The sequence below is a fragment of the Akebia trifoliata genome, chromosome 1 (assembly GCF_017979445.1).
Source record: "Akebia trifoliata isolate Shusen 1 chromosome 1, ASM1797944v1, whole genome shotgun sequence".
NCBI lineage: Eukaryota > Viridiplantae > Streptophyta > Magnoliopsida > Ranunculales > Lardizabalaceae > Akebia > Akebia trifoliata.
Window position 1 is genome coordinate 30,328,510 of NC_141375.1, and position 17,972 is coordinate 30,346,481.

Here is a 17,972-nt window from a genome sequence, read left to right on the forward strand (position 1 = left end):
GGTGATTTAAACATATCCCTTCATTCAGGTCAATATTTGAGATATAAAACTTGATCTTCTTGGAGAGACTAATAAAAGAATTGTTGTGCCCTAAACTTCAATAGCCAAAGACTATGGTTTTTTCCCCTCGAAATCGGTCATCTTCAACCTTCACACTATGTGAAAAAAGAGATAAATTCAATGTCAAGATCTGCCAAATTTGCTTGGATTTAGTCAAATTCGCTGAACTTTAATGTTGAATTTACTCATTTTTTCACGTGATATCATAATCCATTCCCTTCAAACCTCAAGAATAAAATATAATTTTTTGAAAATTAGAAGACAATTGAATTTTGATTTTCAATCTATTAAGAGATTAAGACAAGATTGAAACATGGATCGACATCAAGGTTGAATTAATCATATATAATTTACCCCAAAGATTGAAAAACCTAAAGGTGACAAACTTGGGAGAAGAAAATTCCGAGGGTTGGTAGGCTCGTTCTTCAGTTTTCAAAGAAGAATAAAATAATCAAAGGATATGTTCGAAGAATATAAGGAGATCTCAAACATCCATCCAATGTGGAGGGACGCGTCTAGATTACCCTAATTATTAATTTTCAACCCCATACAATCACTATGCTTGGTTGGCCAGTTATTAATTGAATCATTATTTATTGTTCAAAAGGATCATAACATGACCCAATACCATGGAATCATGATTTACGTACCCACTACAAATGGACCACCTTTCGGCTTAGACTTTATTCGAAAATGGATTGTGATGATCGATGTTGGTGACCATTCGATAAATAACCTACTCGTGAATGGCCAGCAAGCTCTAACCAACTTCAGCCAGAAAAGTTAGCAATGCCCACAAATTATTGTTCCAATACATCGGCTGGACCATTGATAGAACCAATTTAGTCGATGAGAAGACACCTCAAATCTTATACTAATTGGTCATTTTTTGTAATATTATATTTTTCTCCGCATTTTGCTGTTAGTTTTTTTGTTAAAAATGTGGTCACCGCATCCACATTCAATATGGTACCCGACCCAAAGCTTGTATTTTATTTCCTTTATGTCAGCGCACTGTCACATTTTAAGATACCCCACGCACCGCTCCACGTAGTGGGATATAGCCTGAGTGCAGGGCGTAGGGACTAGTATGGTGCTCGCAAGCTGGCCCGGATACCCTTCGTTATCTATAAATAAATAAAAAACATTGTGGGGGACATTTGTGAGATGTGTGTCATAATTATAAAAGCATCTATTATTATGACATACATCCATGTCAGAAAATGTCTCCCCACAATGTTACTCCAGCACGACTCTTAGTAATCCAAGTTAAGCATCTTAAGTCACTATGGTTCCTCTTTGGTTCACTGAACATGGCTTTTGAAAATCATTTTTATGTATAAGGGCACATTGTCACAATTTTGTTATCCACACCATTTGATTTTCAGGTTATTTCACATAGAAATATTATTCAGAAAAATACATGTGAACCAAATTGAATAGAGAAGAAACTACTAAAGTACTCAAACAATCAAACAGAGGGCTGAGATGGGAGAATATTCATAGAGATACCCAAGAATATCACTAATGATATATGGGCAACTTGTACTGATCCCTATAAAAAACAGGAGGTGGTGCACTCAAGTAAACGCTGAAACAGACATGAAATTGCATCATAACATCTCTACTATAAAGGCCCCTAAGCATTGATACACCATTAATTTCAAGACCCAATCTGACCTTCAAAGCAAATTCAATAACTATTGGAGGACATAGAAATATTTGTTTGATTTATTGTTTTTCTATGAATTTGGGAAGTAAATGTGAGACAAAAAGAATAGTCAATAAAGTAGGAGTCTCAGAGAGATGCACATTTGTAGCTGAAGTCCTAGGGTTTTGTTTCTGTTCCTTCTCTATCTCTGTATGAAAGAGTTTCCATGGTCAAAGTTACAGGAGACCATATTATTAGAAATGAAATAAGTGCATCTCTGCCTTTCTCTATAAATTTAATATACTTAATCAAACTTTCACTCACATGAAACCTTGATATAGCCAAGAGCCCAATACAAGTAAAAGATCAAAATTTATTTTATTTTACTTTTGATAATCAAAATCACCTTTCATTGATGTCTTATTGTCTTAAATTCTTTATAAGATAATAAACATGAAGGAGTATGAGTTTGAAAAAGAAAGTATTTGTAGCTAGGATTGATCCTGAAAAGAAGAGTCGGCCACAAAAAGAAGTTTTATTTCTAACATTCATCGAGAGATCACTATAAAAGTTGTGGAGAAAATGAACTTTAACAAAATTTGATAATATTACAAGAACTCTTGTAGGGTTCAAATAGAAAAAAGTCTATAACTTGAAAATATAGAACGCTTACAAGCATTCTTAATTTGATTCTAATTAGAAAATTCTAATAATGGGTACAATTAATCTTACACATATTTCCTAATGTTACCACATGTGATTTATTTTGAAGATCTCTTCAAAATTGCTAATTAATATAAGTTTCTACATATTCTTTTACTGAAAATATTTATTCAAATCAAGGATATTTTGTAATTTCAATTGAGGACAGTTTTGTGATATACTGTGGCTAGAGTTAGTCCATGCATACTACACAGACATCCTTTTTGGGGGTTATGAGATAAAAGAGAAAAAATAATAAAATTAGAAGGGTGTTAGGAAAAATCTTTGGATTCAAGGGATAAAGATGAAACATAGTAGTTAGAGGAGTATCATTGAAAAAAAAAATAGAGGAAGGGAGGAGAGAAAAGATAAAAAAGTTGAAAGGGTGAAGAGAGAATGCAATAAAGTGGGATCCACAAAAAATGAATGGATGAGATGTTTATCCTCGTAACTGTGAACTTTACAATTGTGTTTTATTATATAGATTATTGTTGGATAATGTAAAAAAAAAAAAAAAATCCCTATAAATTCAATCACTTGTCTATTTCTCTTTTTGACAATAAAAATTGATTAAAACACTGTAACTTTCAATCTTCAAATCCATTTCTCCTACAAAAGAATACTAATTATTGTGTTCTTATTATTTTACATACAAGACAAAATAAATAGAAATTTTAAGGACCGATGATAAATTGATTATAAAAAAAACCACTTGCATTTCACTCGCTTGATGTGCCATGTGCACAGAACCATAGATTTTTTTTCTAGTGTATCTTGAGGTAAAAGATTTAGAGTTGTGATAATCTGACTTACCCATGTGGCATAATCAATCGACCCCCTTGGTGTGACGTGTTCAGGAATCGTAGATCTACACTCAAGCATACAAAACTGTAATTTTTTTTTTTTATGGGTAAAAGCAGTTGTATATCCTAAGGAGTGCAAATCTACGGCTCCCAAACATGTCACACAAAGGATATCGATTGAGTATGTCACATGGGTAAGTTAGATTATCATGATTCAGAGATATATGGTTTTGTGCACATATCATGTCAAGTGAGTGGCATTTTCGAGGCAGTTTATCGCAACTCATTTTATAATTCTCCTCGAAGAGATAGTAAAATACCTAAATTTTTCTAATTAATTCCATTTAACTTGTGAGAAATGGGAAAGGAGTGTGAGTGTTTGTTCTCGAATCCCAAGAAAACAAACTCCGGTTTTTTCATCTTGTCCTTGCCATTATTGAAAATGACACATCAACCCCATCTTTTTAATAGAGCAGTGCTAATTATACCTCCAGTCTCGATTCATGTTGCCAGCCACAAACTCTCGAGTATAAAATATAGGACTTCCCACCACTTTTCCTCATTTCCCATGGCGACAATAATGCAACATGGGTCAAACCCAAGACCAGCGCCCATGGCTCACAGTCACAGAACTCAACCTGTTTAGAGTCTTTTGGGTCCTAGCCATGGCCAAGGTGCTGTCTCTGCTGCTGGTTCAAGTGGGCCAAGACAACAGCATTACTACAAGAGCAACAACACGATGAAGTTCATGGTGGTATCTTTCCTGAGCTTTAATTTCTTCTTCTAGACTTCTTTTTTATTTCTTGACCTTGCAAGCCCAGAATTGTAGTCCTCTACATCATGACAGCTCTCTACATCCTCTACTAAGCTTTGATTGCAAGGTTTTGATGCTGTGTTTATGGAAGTTTTTCTCTATCTTCTATCCCTCCTGAGCTCTCTCTCTCATGAAAGTGTACAATACTTTTTCTTTCTTTTTTGGGAAATGTTCAGCAACAAACATTTTTCAAAACATGGGTTATAGGTTTTGGAATGGGCTGATTTTTGGTGAGGATGATCTCTACGGTAAGGAGATCATCATCACCAAAAATCAGCCCATTCCAAAATTTCTAATCCCATCAAAAATGATTTACAAAAAATGGACGATCCACGATTTTTCAACTTGTAAACTGGGGCTAGAAGTTTTGAAATGGGCTGATTTTCTCATCATCCTCACCAAAAATCAGCCCATTCCAAAACCTCTAAACCATGTTTTGAAAAATGTTTTGCCAAAATGTTTGTTGCTGAACGGGACCTTCTTTTTTTTGTAGATTAAGTGGTGCATATATGGAGAGAAGTATCAGCATTTTGTTTGTAAGTTGAGATTTCATAAAAGCCTCTTGGGGTATTTTCTACTGTTGAGAGGCAAAAGATTTGTGAGTTGTGACGAGTGATGTTTTATGAAGGAAGCAACCTGGCTGCATAGGAAAATAATCAAAATATATGAATTATATTTTTATTATAGAAACATTTAATTATATTAAGTAATTTTTTTTTTTTTTGGGTGGGGTGGGGGTGGGGTGTTGTTCTCCCTTGACACCCATTAGTCTTCAAGGTAAAAAAAGATGAGACGATCTAAATTCATTATCTTTGGCTTGTAACTCCATTGGGGAGTTCAGGTTTGGTGGTTAGGAAATGGAATTGTGTTTGGGACACTATTAGTCGCACTATAATAAAAACTTTAATTTGGCTGAAAATTATTACATTTTTCTTACTTGATAGATGAACGACCGAAATGAAAGTCGATTCAAATTATCACTTGTTCTTTAAATGCTTGTTTTTTAAGAGGTTTAATTTGGCATTTTTTATTATGAGAACTGCTACACTAAACTAATATATATATTAGCAGAACTAAGGGCATTAGAAAAGGGGTTAAATCCATTCCCATTTTGTGTTCTTATATTTGCCTTTTTCTGATGCATTAAAGGCTTGTGTTAAAGGCTCCCCAATTTTAGCACGGCGCGCGCATCTTAGTAAGGGCATCCAATAACTTATTTTTATGATTTGAGCACTCCAATATATTTCAGCACCCTGTTTTTTAATTTGACATGTTCACATCGACATTGACCAAGCAATGTTAACATAAACCCAAAATCTCTTGGAGGCATTTCAACAAGCCTCCGTCAATGTCTTCGTGAACTTGTTGACATGGGTAGGGTACACTAATCATGATAAAACTTAAGTTTTCAACGGTTCGTGAGTGCCCTTATTAATATTGTGGGCACCTCTAATGGCAACCTACATCAAAATCAGCGCAGCTGTTGAATTTATTTTTATTATGACCTTTGTTTTTTATATATTTTATTAATGAAGAACATGTTTCGTGGTTGATCCAAGTGTGACTTTGATTGCATATTTAACTAAAATATGTATAAAAAACAAAAAATAAAATGATAGATACTTTAACAAAATCTATGTGCATGACCAATGGATATGACAATACCATAACCAATATGATGGGCTAGTGGTATGAATTTCTCTCCAACAATGATGGCCATTGCATCAGTCTCTCTCGGTTTCTCTCTCTCTATACTATTATTATTGTAAAAAACCGTGTGAAATAAATGACGATAACTATCAAATAACAAATGCCAAATTTGAAATAATGAGAGCACTATACAAAACTTATATAATTAAGTATGATTATTTTTATCCACAAACAATGATGATGTCCTTTCAACCACTAGGGGTTGGCTCAGTGGCAATTTCAAATCGATAAACGGTTAATGCCAATGAGTTCAATACCCATTATGAGCATTAATTCCTCAGGGGCTATCCGTGGGGATGCATCCTCACTTACCCGACAAGTGTAATGTGCAAGCATTGCACATTCCCAGGACTAGTTCTTGGATAAGACCATAATCTATGGATTGGACAAAGTCCATATACGGGCTCAATCCAATGGTTATAGGGATACTCATTATTACAAAAAAAATTTAAAAAAAAGGCATTGATGTCCTTTCAGTATTGCAAATTAAAAATAAGGGTTACAATCACTCAAATCTCTCCATCTAAAAAAACCTCCATAGAAACCTTAGCATAATCTTACAACAAATATGTAAATTATACAATGATAAAATCATTCCTCAGTGTATAGTCTCTTCAATATAATGCCACCAATATAACATTAGTTACAAACATTGCAATTACCATTTTAGCCAGTACCAAATACTAACCTTTACCTTGATTACGACACAAAACTCAAGGTAGAATGAGTTAGACACAAATTTGTAGTAGAAAATATTCAAAAAAATCGATACCACTTGCTTAACTTCTTGAATGTTGTGATCTATGTCATTGTCTCAATTTTCAACAACATATCATCTTAATACAATTTGGGATATAGTGTTTTCTATTTATAAAAAAACGAGAGTTTACCTTTGCCCACTCCACAGGCATTCTCTTTGTGGTTAAATAGAGAAAATATAATAAAGTTGGAGGGGCATTTAAAATTGAAGGGATATTTAAGGAAAATGAGTAGAAGATGAAAGGTAATAAAGTTGGGAGTATTATTCAAAAGTGGAAGAGGAGAAAATACAATAAAAGAAAAAACTATGCATCGAGATACATTCTTCGTAGGACATAATTATTGAGACAAATGAGCATGGTTCATTATTGTATTTTATTATATATACATTTGAATTTCATCGTTGTGTTTCATTGGCCGATTACTAAAAGATCTCTTCACATTAAATTTTCAAAACAATCATTCCCCCTCTAACTGTCTCTATGTCCCATTTCATACACACTTAGCAAGAAAATCAGGTGTTAAAGAGAAATTTTCACAAAATATATTTGGCGGATCAACATATGTGAGAGTGACTTCAATCTTAAGATGAAATGGCCTATATCCTGACTATTGTTATTATAATATAATGAGATAAGGCTAAGTAGAAGTGATTGATACCAAAAATAAAACACCCCCCCTTAGCAATTAAATTTAATATAATTCATGATCATTTTCTACAAAATTGCAATATTTACATTTTAGTTTGGATTTTCTTTCATCCTAAAGGAATCTCAACGATAAAATCACGAGCACTAACGATGTATTATCACTTTATGGTACAACGTACACAGTTGCAACAAAATTCCTGATTCGCTAACTGTATTATTACATTCGGTTCTACGGTTTATATAATTTAAAGACAGTTCACATCAAACTCAGCCATACAAAGCTTGTCCATCAAAAAGAGTAGAACCTGCCACTTACACATGGGATAGTGGAAGGTAGGGCTCCAAAATATCAGTTTACACGTGGCAGGTAACTAAATTGTTTCTTAAGTAATCGTCGTCCAGCTTAACCAGACTTAAAAAGTTTTATCACCCCCAACAAGAGTACGACGAACCCAACCCCTTCTCGCCTTTCAGTTCCCAATTTCTCCTTTAAACCCAAATTTCCCCCCTTTTTTTTCTTCCAGAATCTCAGCGAAACACAGAAATCCTAAAATGATTGATTGGGAAACAAACGGTGTATGATAGAGATCACTACTCAAGTTTAATTTCGTGCGATGCATTGTATAATTATTCTTACTATTGGTTATAATCCGATTCGTCTCGTATCCTCCACCAACGAGACGGATTTACAAGTCGTATGTGTTTCTCAAAACTCAGCCCACTGTGTCATTGAATAAATCGGAGGTTTCATCCGATACGACTCGGTCTCGATTGTCCGAGACGAGATGTCAAAGCGAGTTTTAAAACCATTCGTTATACAGGGCGCTTTTCATTTTCCCTCCATTATGCTTCGTCTTCTCTACTTCGTTGACAGGAGTTAGAAGAAGAAGAAGAACTGGGGCTCAGCTTCTCTTGTTCTCGTCGAGAAACCCTAGAGAATCTATTAGAAGCCTTTCGCAGGTGAGATTTTAACTGTTTCTACATATTTTCTTTCTGAAATTTACGATGATTTTCTTTTAAGTCGTAAGGTCTTGAGTCTCTATGTTTCTGATTTTGTATCTCTAAAGGCACGTAATCGATAATGAATTTGAGATTTCAATGTGATTTCTGAGTCGATTTATGATTTCGTCAGCAAAAAGTATCAAACTAACCTTTGTTTTGAGTCTCTACGTTTCTGATTTCTTCGTTGATTTATTAGCTTCTCTGGACAAATCTACTATCTGCATTGTCGAGTATGGTTAGTTTGATGCGTTTTGTGTGTGTGTGTGTGTGGTAATTTGTGTGATTTTCTTTTAAAACTTCACTTAATTCTTGCTCGATCTTTCAAAATCTGGCATCGTGGTCTGATATAAGCTTGTTTCATGGCTTGTACCTCATCTTAAGAAGTTTTTTCATGTTTTATTTACTCGTCTGGAGGGTTTTATAAGTTTAATAGGTTTCTAAGCTTTCGGTGTGCATTGTTTGTTAATTTAATTCACTTCCAGTACGAGTACGATCTCATTTTCTGTTTGATCTCACGGTTTATAATGTGGTTCGAGCTGTTTCCTCTTGATTTTCTATTTTTTTTTCTTATTAATTGATGCTCTTGAAGATTTGCTTCGTGATTTTCTTACTCTGTATTACCGTTCAAGGGTTGCATAGGTACCTTGTGTTTCTTGAAAAATTATCACCATCTGGATTTCTTATTTGTTAATGGCAAACTCGAATTCATCAGATTTTATTTACAATTTGTTCTTTATTTACCTCTCCCTCTGGAAAGTACTTAAGTGCTTAAAGCTTATGCCCATTATGTGTTTAGTATACCGTCAACAGTTTGTTTGTCCCAAGGTTTAAAATGTCATATCGATTGAATGTTTCGCTTAGTGAGAATACTGACACAGTATCAGTTGATACATTTGATACAAATCGATACATTCTAATACATTCCTGAAACAGTCAATGTTTCGTATTGTTCCTGGTTGATACCGATATGTATCGGCCGATACATTCCAATATTTTAAACCATCGTTTGTCCATCACTTTTGATTCCACAATCTGGCTCCCTCTATTAATTGTCACTTTTATGTGTTGTTAAACCACCTTATAGTTGATTCTTTGTTCTCATGCTTATTTCTTTATTGACTTGAGATAAATTTCTTCTACAATTCATCTAAGAATGAAGACCCTTTTGCCATTTGTACAATGGTTTCATATACTTACTTGGTAAGTAATGCTTGGTGTATGTGTTTCTGCGGTTTTGGATCAGTTCATTATACTCTGATAACTTTTGGGTCTTAGTATTTACTTAGCTACAGTATACATTGATAGATCGTTTATGCTATTTGTGCAATCAATAGTGTATCCAGATTGGTTCTGAGTTAAGAATTCTTGTTTTCTTCTATTACATTTTTTTAGGGAGTGATTCAAGTCAAAGATGGAGAAGGCAGGGAGAGAGGAAGCAGGACAAGCTTTGCCTTCAATTTGTTCACCTTCAAGTATACTACCAAATGTGACGCCAGAGCTAGTGGAAACGCCGAAACGTGTGGCAATCAGTAGGTGTGGTTTTGGAAGTGAAGGACGCCGCATATCATTGCTTACTAATCACTTCAGAGTTTCACTTGGTGTCCCTGACGGGGTTTTCTTTCAGTACAGTGTATGTTCAGGATAAGCCTTTTTTAAAAGATAAAATAAAAGATTCTCTTTGGGTTTTCTGCAGTTGAATATGAAAACTTATGAGCTGTAACTATGCAGGTTTCTATTACCTATGCGGATAAACGAGCTGTTGAAGGAAAAGGGATTGGGAGAAAAGTAATGGATAAACTTTACCAAACTTATTCTTCCGAAATTGCAGGGAAGCAATTTGCATATGATGGAGAGAAAAGCTTGTTCACAGTTGGTCCTCTTCCCCAAAATAAATCTGAGTTCATTGTGGTGTTAGAGGAGTCATCTGCTAAACGGTTGGTCTTTTTTTGTTTTTTCCCCCTTGTTTGACTTGCTATGCAGTTAGTCGTTGCAAGATTTTTATTGTTTCCTTGTGGGTTTTTGGGTTATCAGTAATGGGAGTCCTGGTTTGAATGGGAGTCCCAGTGAAGTTGATAGAAAGCGATCAAAGCGTTCTTTTCAATCAAAGACTTTTAACGTAGAAATCAGCTTTGCTGCAAAGATTCCCATGAAGTCAATTGCTTTAACTCTCAAAGGAAATGAAGCAGAGAACACTGGAGATGCATTGAGAGTGCTTGATATTATACTGAGGCAGCAAGCGGCTAAGAGGTGGGTAATTGTTATTGATTTGTTAACTGTTTCTGTTATTGTTCTTTTGTTGTTTGGAACTCTTAATTTATTAAACTATGGTTTGTTGAGCACAGGGGATGCCTTCTAGTCCGACAATCCTTTTTTCATGATGATGTGAGGAACTTCGTTAATGTAGGTGGTGGGGTTACAGCCTGCCGGGGATTCCATTCAAGTTTTCGTACCACTCAGGGTGGTTTGTCCTTGAATATGGGTATGGCTCTCGTCTCTATATTTCCATCCATTTTTCATTTTTATTGCTTTACTGATTGCTTCTTTTTGCAGATGTGTCTGCGACAATGATCTTGAATCCTGGTCCTGTGTTGGACTTCTTACTTACCAACCAGAATGTGAGGGATCCCCGCCAGATTGACTGGGGAAGGGTAAGAAAATAGGTTACTGTTTTAGTTCTCAATTCTTATTTGCTTATTTTCTGTTCATGTTGTCATCCTGTATCATTTGGGTGTGTGCAGGCCAAAAAAATGCTGAAGAACTTGAGGGTTAAGGCGATTCACAGCAATATGGAATTCAAGATCATAGGACTCAGCGAGCAGCCTTGCAACAAGCAATTGTATTGCTTATTTTTATTACTGTTTCTTTCACTGCCCTTAGCGTTCTTAATCTATGATAAGTGATGATGGCAATTACATTATTCTTATGTAATATTTATCCTTCTTTTTATTGACTAAATCCAAATCTGGTTGCATATGTGGTTATAGTTTCCCATTGAAAGTAAAAAGTGGAGATGGTGGCAATGATGAAGGCCAAGCTGTTGAAATTACTGTTTATGATTATTTTTCTCAACACCGTAAGATAGAATTGACAACTTCTGCATGCATGCCATGTCTTGATGTTGGGAAACCAAAGCGACCCAATTATCTTCCATTGGAGGTCAGTAAGATGCTTGTGCTTTGTGTCCATGACATGACTTTGACTCTATTTTTTTTAATAATCCCTATTCTTTCTATTTTTTGTGTTACAGCTCTGTTCATTGGTTTCTCTGCAACGCTATACAAAGGCGTTATCCTCTATGCAGAGATCTTCCTTAGTTGAAAAGTCGAGGCAAAAACCTCAAGAGCGTATACGGACCGTGACAGATGTGGGTGTCTTTGTGCTTACCTTGATTTATTTTCTGTTTTACTTTGAGGCCTTCATTATGTACTTGCTCAAATTTGCAGGCTATGAGGAACTACCGTTATGATGAAGACCCAATCCTTTCTTCTTGCGGTATTTCCATTGACAAACAACTGACTCAAGTTGATGGACGAGTTCTGAATGCTCCAACGGTGAATTTCTGTTTTCTTTCTCATGACTCCTCCTCTTCATTTATGGTGATTTGATGTTTTCTTTCACTTTTTTAAGTGACATCCAATGCCCTCATTTTTGTGTTTTGCCTTGTAATTGCAGTTGAAAGTGGGCAATAGTGAAGATTGCATCCCTCGCAATGGGCGATGGAACTTCAATAACAAGGCAATTCATTTATTCTCTTCAAGTGTGCTGTGTTCTTCGATTATAAGATTGAACTCAAGTTTTTTCTCTTTTGCAGAAACTATTGACACCAATTGAAATCAAACGGTGGGCAATTGTCAACTTCTCCGCGCGTTGTGAGACCAGTCATCTTTCTCGGGAGCTAATTAACTGTGGAAGAAATAAAGGAATTGTGGGTTAAATCATTTTTATGTTGTGTTGCATTCTTAGTTTCATCGACTTATATATTATCTATGCATCATTTCTCTGCAGCATATTGACCGTCCACATTCATTGATTGAGGAAGATCCCCAGTGGAGGAGATCCAGTGCTGTTGTAAGAGTTGAAAAGATGTTCGAACAGATCCGGATAAAGCTCCCTGGACCTCCTGAATTTCTACTTTGTGTTTTGCCGGAGCGAAAAAATTGTGATATATACGGTAGAATTTTAACTTATTTTCCAAGATTTGCTTCTTTTCTTTTCAGTTCATTTGTAAAAAAATTGTATTTTCCCACTATCTAGGACCTTGGAAGAAGAAGAACCTTCATGAAATGGGAATCTTCACACAGTGCATCGCCCCTACGAAAATTAATGATCAGTACCTCACAAATGTTCTACTGAAAATCAATTCCAAGGTAAATTGGAGCTGAAAGTTTTTGTACATATCCAATCTGTCATTCCCCCCCATTCCCTTATGATATTCCCTTATTCATTTCTTTTTGTTATCTCCTGTACTTGTTTCTTTCCTTTTGCAGCTTGGGGGTGTGAACTCTTTATTGTCCATTGAGCATGCACCATGTATTCCGCTTATCAATGAAACTCCGACTATGATCTTAGGAATGGATGTTTCTCATGGGTCTCCCGGTCAATCACACATCCCCTCCATAGCCGCTGTAATCCCACCATGCCCTTGCAGTATTGTTTCCTTTCAGTTGGGCTGCTAGTGCTTAACTGACATTGCTGATGCATCTTGTTGAAATTCTCAGGTTGTTGGTTCAAGATCTTGGCCCTTGATTTCAAGGTACAGGGCATCTGTACGAACACAGTCCCCAAAGGTGGAGATGATTGACTCTTTGTACAAACCACTACCAAATGGGGAGGATGATGGCATTATTAGGTCGCTTTTGAAACAACTCTACTATTACTACTACTATTTCTATATCATGTTACCATTTTCATTACCACTACCACTACCACTACCACTACCACTATTGTGTCATCTTATTATTATAAGCTGGTTGTTTTAATCGGATACAATGGCGCTTTCCCTATCTAAATATTACATGGGTTTTGTAGATCTTTAGTTTTGCAAGTTCAAACAATTTGGTGTTTTAACTCCACCTTGTTGCTGAAGATGGGCTTTGCTTTGGATTTCAGGGAGTTGCTGATTGAATTTTATCAAACAAGTAAGGGACAGAAGCCCAGGCAGATCATTATCTTTCGGTATATTTACAATCTTTGATGGGCCACTTTTCAATTATGTCTGTTTTTTATCTCTGTGCTTTGTGCTAAATGGTTAAATTTTGGATTCAATTGATATTTCATTTCTCTTTGATTGGTTTTCATTCTCTGCAATACTAGTGTTTCTGCAACTTGTCATTCAATAAATAAATAAATACTTGTATTTCAAAAATAAAGTTTGCATTTTGTAGATACAAGTAGAGATTATTGGGTATATCAAACTTTGAATTGTTTTCTTGCCGACTGCTGTGTGTCTTTTCTGTTCTATGCATGCTGTTTTACATATACGACACTGGGCAATAGTCTTACTAAAGGCTTCTATTAATTTGAGAGAGAATTTGGTCTGATAGAAGAGCTAAGATGAAGAAAGCGAAGGTGCCAGCTTCCTAAGTTTGTTAACATCTGTGAATGTTGACACCACAACCATTGTTCAAAACTTGCCTTCACCTACTAATTACTAACCATTGACCCACTTTCTTATAAATAAAAAAATTTAGAAGGCTAGCATGTTCACATAGGGAAGTCGATCTTGGGCTTATTGTCCTTCTTTATGTTATTATACACTCATAATATATATGCTTATGACAGTTTCTACTTTCTTTCTTTTATTCTCTCACCACTTGGGTTCTTCTCAAGTCCCAGTCACTATTTTTTGTGTTCAATTACCATTGTGTTTATATTGTTGCACACTTTGGTTCAAGTCCATGCATGAACACTCAGTTTGACTTTTTTTTTTACTATTGAATAACGTGTTGACATGTTCTAATATTTTGTTTCTCTTCTTTTCTCGTTCATTAATGACATTTAATGGATTCAATGAACCATTGTTGATATTTTGATAGTCCTGTCCTTTTTTTATGTGATGACTGAGTGTCACTCGTTGTTTATGCATCTGATACATCTGTCTTAATAAGTGTCATGTTTTCTCTCTTAGCGATGGAGTGAGCGAATCACAATTTAACCAAGTTTTGAACATTGAGCTGGAGCAAATCATAAAGGTGCTGTTGGCTGCAAGGACTCTTCTTTCTTTCTTTTGTAAGGAAAACTGTGGTTGGTTGTAGCACATATCAGGCACTTCCTTTAGACCCTAAGGATGCTCTATACATGCATATCTATATACATTTGGTCAACCTTGGAGATCGTTGATGGTCTCAATTGGATGATCTTAACCATCCACTCTTAAAAGTTACGTTACACATTTTTAGTTTAAAGGATTACGATGTTTAAGGACATTCAATCACCCTGATTTTTGGTGCAAGAGAGATCTCATAGGTTGGACATATCAAGCAGTTGATGTGTCATTCTTCATGTATTCCACACTTGCATCCATCTGGATGGTAGTCCATTCTTGGAGTTAATGCAACAGGGGCCTTATGTGCACCATCATGCTTAACTATTTCCAATTTTGAATTTCTGAAGTTTTTTTTCCTTGTCACAGGCATTTCGGCACCTTGGAGAGAATTGGCTTCCAAAGTTTACAGTTATTGTGGGTCAGAAAAACCACCACACAAAGCTATTCCTAGCCGGGGGCCCCGAAAATGTTCCAGCTGGTCTGCTACTCCCTCCTGCGATATATATTACTCATTTTGAACTAAAACAGAACTTTTTGGTGGAATATTCACATTATGGAGAATATCTTGAATTTCGGTGATTACATCTAGTTCTATATAACATAGAAAATCAGGATGTCCATGACGTGTGTGTGTGGGATGCATCCACATGGCACCCAAAAACAGGATTGGGTACCACATGGATGTAGAGCACAAAAGTTTAAGAACTCTAATAAAAAAAATATTTTTTTCACCATTAGTCGATGCATTATAAATTTGGGATTTCAGTGGATGTCCATTTTTGAAGCCTTGGACCAGACTTTTTTTAACTAATCTAAACCTTGGACCCTAGAGGGCTGATGTGTTGGCCCAAATGGTCCTTCGGTACATATGACCTTTTGACTATATATAGTCATGGTTGCACTGATTCAGAATGCTAGCTGTACTAGGTGATTTTGCTTCTTTTTTTTTTTAATGGTTTATTTATATATTCATCTTCAAATACAGGGACGGTGGTGGATACAAAAATTGTGCATCCAAGAAATTATGATTTTTACATGTGTGCTCATGCAGGAATGATTGTAAGTTCCCATGTGTATATATGCTCATTAATTGCAATTCTTCTTTCCTGTAATTTATTTTTGGATAGAGAATGTCGAGTGTCCAAGTCAAATAATCCTAGGACCACCATGTTACACATTTTCGCACACATCTTTGGGTGTGAGTCCCATAACCATCTAGTGCTTCTTTTTACTCTACATTGCCAGTGTAGAAATGTTGTTGTTTCCTTACATCATGGATTCGGGACTCTCCTAGGAAAAAAACTTGATTACATGCTCTTTTATCACCTTTGTTGGACTTCCAAAGAATGATGGTCAAGGTTTCACATGAAACCCCTTTGATGAGCCATTTGGATGACAATCGTAGTCTACCTTTTGGATTCTATGCTTTCATCCCTCATGTAATTTATTTTTATTTTGCATCCATGCATCGAATAGGGAACATCCCCTTTGATGAGCCATTTGGATGACAATCGTAGTCTACCTTTTGGATTCTTTGCTTTCATCCCTCACGTAATTTATTTTTATTTTGCATCCATGCATCGAATAGGGAACATCCCGCCCGGCACACTACCATGTCTTGCTTGATGAGATTGGGTTCTCTGCTGATGATCTGCAAAAACTTGTCCACTCGCTCTCCTATGTGTAAGCACACAACCTCAAATCCTCCCCTTTATGTAATTACCATTTTAAACCATGCAAAGGATGTAACTTGTTTCTATTGGGATGATTCAGGTACCAGCGTAGCACTACAGCAATCTCAATTGGTAACTTATGTCCATTCGTAAAATTATTTATAGAGATACCAATATGAAGTGAATTATTTGCCGTCAATTTTGGTTCAGATTGATGTTTTTGTCTAACTCCACTTTTCTTCTCCAGTGGCACCAATCTGCTATGCACACCTCGCTGCTCAACAGATGGGACAGTTCATCAAATTTGAGGATTTCTCGGATTCATCATCAGGACATGGAGATGTCACATCAGCAGGGGCTGTGACTTTTCCTGCACTCCCAAGGTTGCATGAGAATGTTAAGAATTCCATGTTTTTTTGTTGAGGTTATGAAATCATTGGTTCTCGCTCTTCTTTTGTTTCATTTATAGTGTAGATTTAGACTATTTGGTGGCGTAAATAGTTGGGGTGGTATATGCAGTTTATGGTCAACCCCATTTTCTTGGTAAATAGTTGGACAGTGATATACATTGTGGTTGACCCCCCAAATTTGTTTTTGTTGTTGGTTGAAATTTCCCGGAGCACAAGTGTAGATGTGACGAGCAGTTACTTCTAGACAGTTCAGATAGATGCATATTTTGTCGTGATGGTGATGGATACAGTTAAATCTTCCATATCAAGGTTCATGTTTTCTCATTATTTGGAACTTATATTAGTAAAGGCAGGATATATTTTCTTGATGAAGGAAGATATGTTGATCCAATTTGTCTTAAATGCTCTCTATGTACTGTTGTTTCTGTGTTTTGGATTCTCACTCTCTTGGGTAAGTTAGTTTTTGCCTTATATTGGAAGGGGATCTGAATTCGTTGATATAGTTGTTAAATCAGTTTCTAATGTCTAAGGTTCTTAGCTCTCTCCATCAAAATTTTCTTCTATTTTTTTATTAACTCAATTTGAATTAATTTTGAATGGTTTGTGGGTTTCTTTTTTTTTTTTTTTGTGAGTATTACCAAATACAGATTGGTTACCCTCTTTGCCCCCCTCGATTAATGGAGTTTCAGAGAGATTCTTTTGGTTCCAAAGACATTATTTTTTAACGAAATAAAATGTATTTTTTTCCCAAAAGAAAAAAAAAATGCTCATTAAGGGTAAGAGTTATATAAAAGGGAAAATTATCAAAAACAATCTATTTTTTTTAAAGTAACAATTTTTTAGAATTTGTCAAAACAAACCAAAATTGGTCTTTAAAGGGTTGAATATATTTTTTTAATTCAAAATTTCGCCCTTTAAGGGCTGAAATTTGATTCAAAAAAATAAAAAATAAATTTAAGATCCAATGGTAATAATCTAAGGTGGTTGTGAAACTCAGTACACTCCCATTTTTCAAAAACCTATCACAATTGCCCAAAAAGCATCGAGTGATTCCAACATTTTGTTGATCAAACTCTTATGCTACACCATACTTTCATAGGCATAAAGAAATATTGATTTCATATGCACTGCAACATTATCCAAGGCCATCTGGCCCACCTGCATTGTTGACTTGATGGATGGGTAGATTGGGCTGTGATGCATAAGGTTTGATCACTCCATATTTTTTTTTCTGCACCTACGACATTAAACTTTGTTATCGACTACCTCATTCAGTATTTAGCTCCCAATTCTTAACTTCATTATTGTTGAAATTTTGTAAAGTCAAGTATTTTGGCATCATAAATTTACCATCTCTCAAGACTCTAAGGTTGTCGTTGTTATTAGAAATAAGATGATGCGGTGTATGGTTAAACATTGTCGGGTCCTTGTGACCTTAAACTTATACAAATGTCATAGTTTGGAATCTCTTGA

At 35.5% G+C, this 17,972-nt stretch overlaps 1 protein-coding gene across 2 annotated transcripts; it reads left to right on the top strand.

Moving 5' to 3' along the window:
- Nucleotides 1–7,602: 7,602 nt before the first annotated feature.
- Nucleotides 7,603–16,823, top strand: LOC147411642 (protein argonaute 16-like). Of its 2 annotated transcripts, XM_086450738.1 has the most exons (23): nucleotides 7,605–8,109; nucleotides 9,544–9,781; nucleotides 9,880–10,085; nucleotides 10,183–10,398; nucleotides 10,494–10,630; nucleotides 10,702–10,799; nucleotides 10,890–10,987; nucleotides 11,136–11,307; nucleotides 11,399–11,515; nucleotides 11,595–11,702; nucleotides 11,824–11,886; nucleotides 11,963–12,076; nucleotides 12,157–12,322; nucleotides 12,406–12,518; nucleotides 12,639–12,776; nucleotides 12,870–13,000; nucleotides 13,261–13,326; nucleotides 14,279–14,342; nucleotides 14,783–14,894; nucleotides 15,402–15,475; nucleotides 16,005–16,099; nucleotides 16,190–16,221; nucleotides 16,337–16,823. In XM_086450738.1, exons 2-23 carry the CDS (start codon nucleotides 9,563–9,565, stop codon nucleotides 16,510–16,512), a joined length of 2,715 nt encoding a protein of 904 aa, XP_086306864.1. In that variant the 5' UTR covers nucleotides 7,605–8,109; nucleotides 9,544–9,562; the 3' UTR covers nucleotides 16,513–16,823. The 2 variants fall into 2 exon arrangements, 1 of the variants encoding a protein (XP_086306864.1); XR_015180580.1 differs by lacking the exon at nucleotides 16,337–16,823 and having other exon boundaries at nucleotides 7,603–8,109; nucleotides 14,279–14,379.
- Nucleotides 16,824–17,972: the final 1,149 nt, after the last annotated feature.

Bases quoted from the DNA above. Each gene is read 5' to 3' on its own strand.
- LOC147411642 (XM_086450738.1), top strand. From the start codon at position 9,563: ATGGAGAAGGCAGGGAGAGAGGAAGCAGGACAAGCTTTGCCTTCAATT. The intron at 10,399-10,493 runs GTGGGTAATTGT...TGTTGAGCACAG, and splicing joins AGGCAGCAAGCGGCTAAGAG to GGGATGCCTTCTAGTCCGAC. The intron at 12,777-12,869 runs GTAATCCCACCA...TGAAATTCTCAG, and splicing joins ACATCCCCTCCATAGCCGCT to GTTGTTGGTTCAAGATCTTG.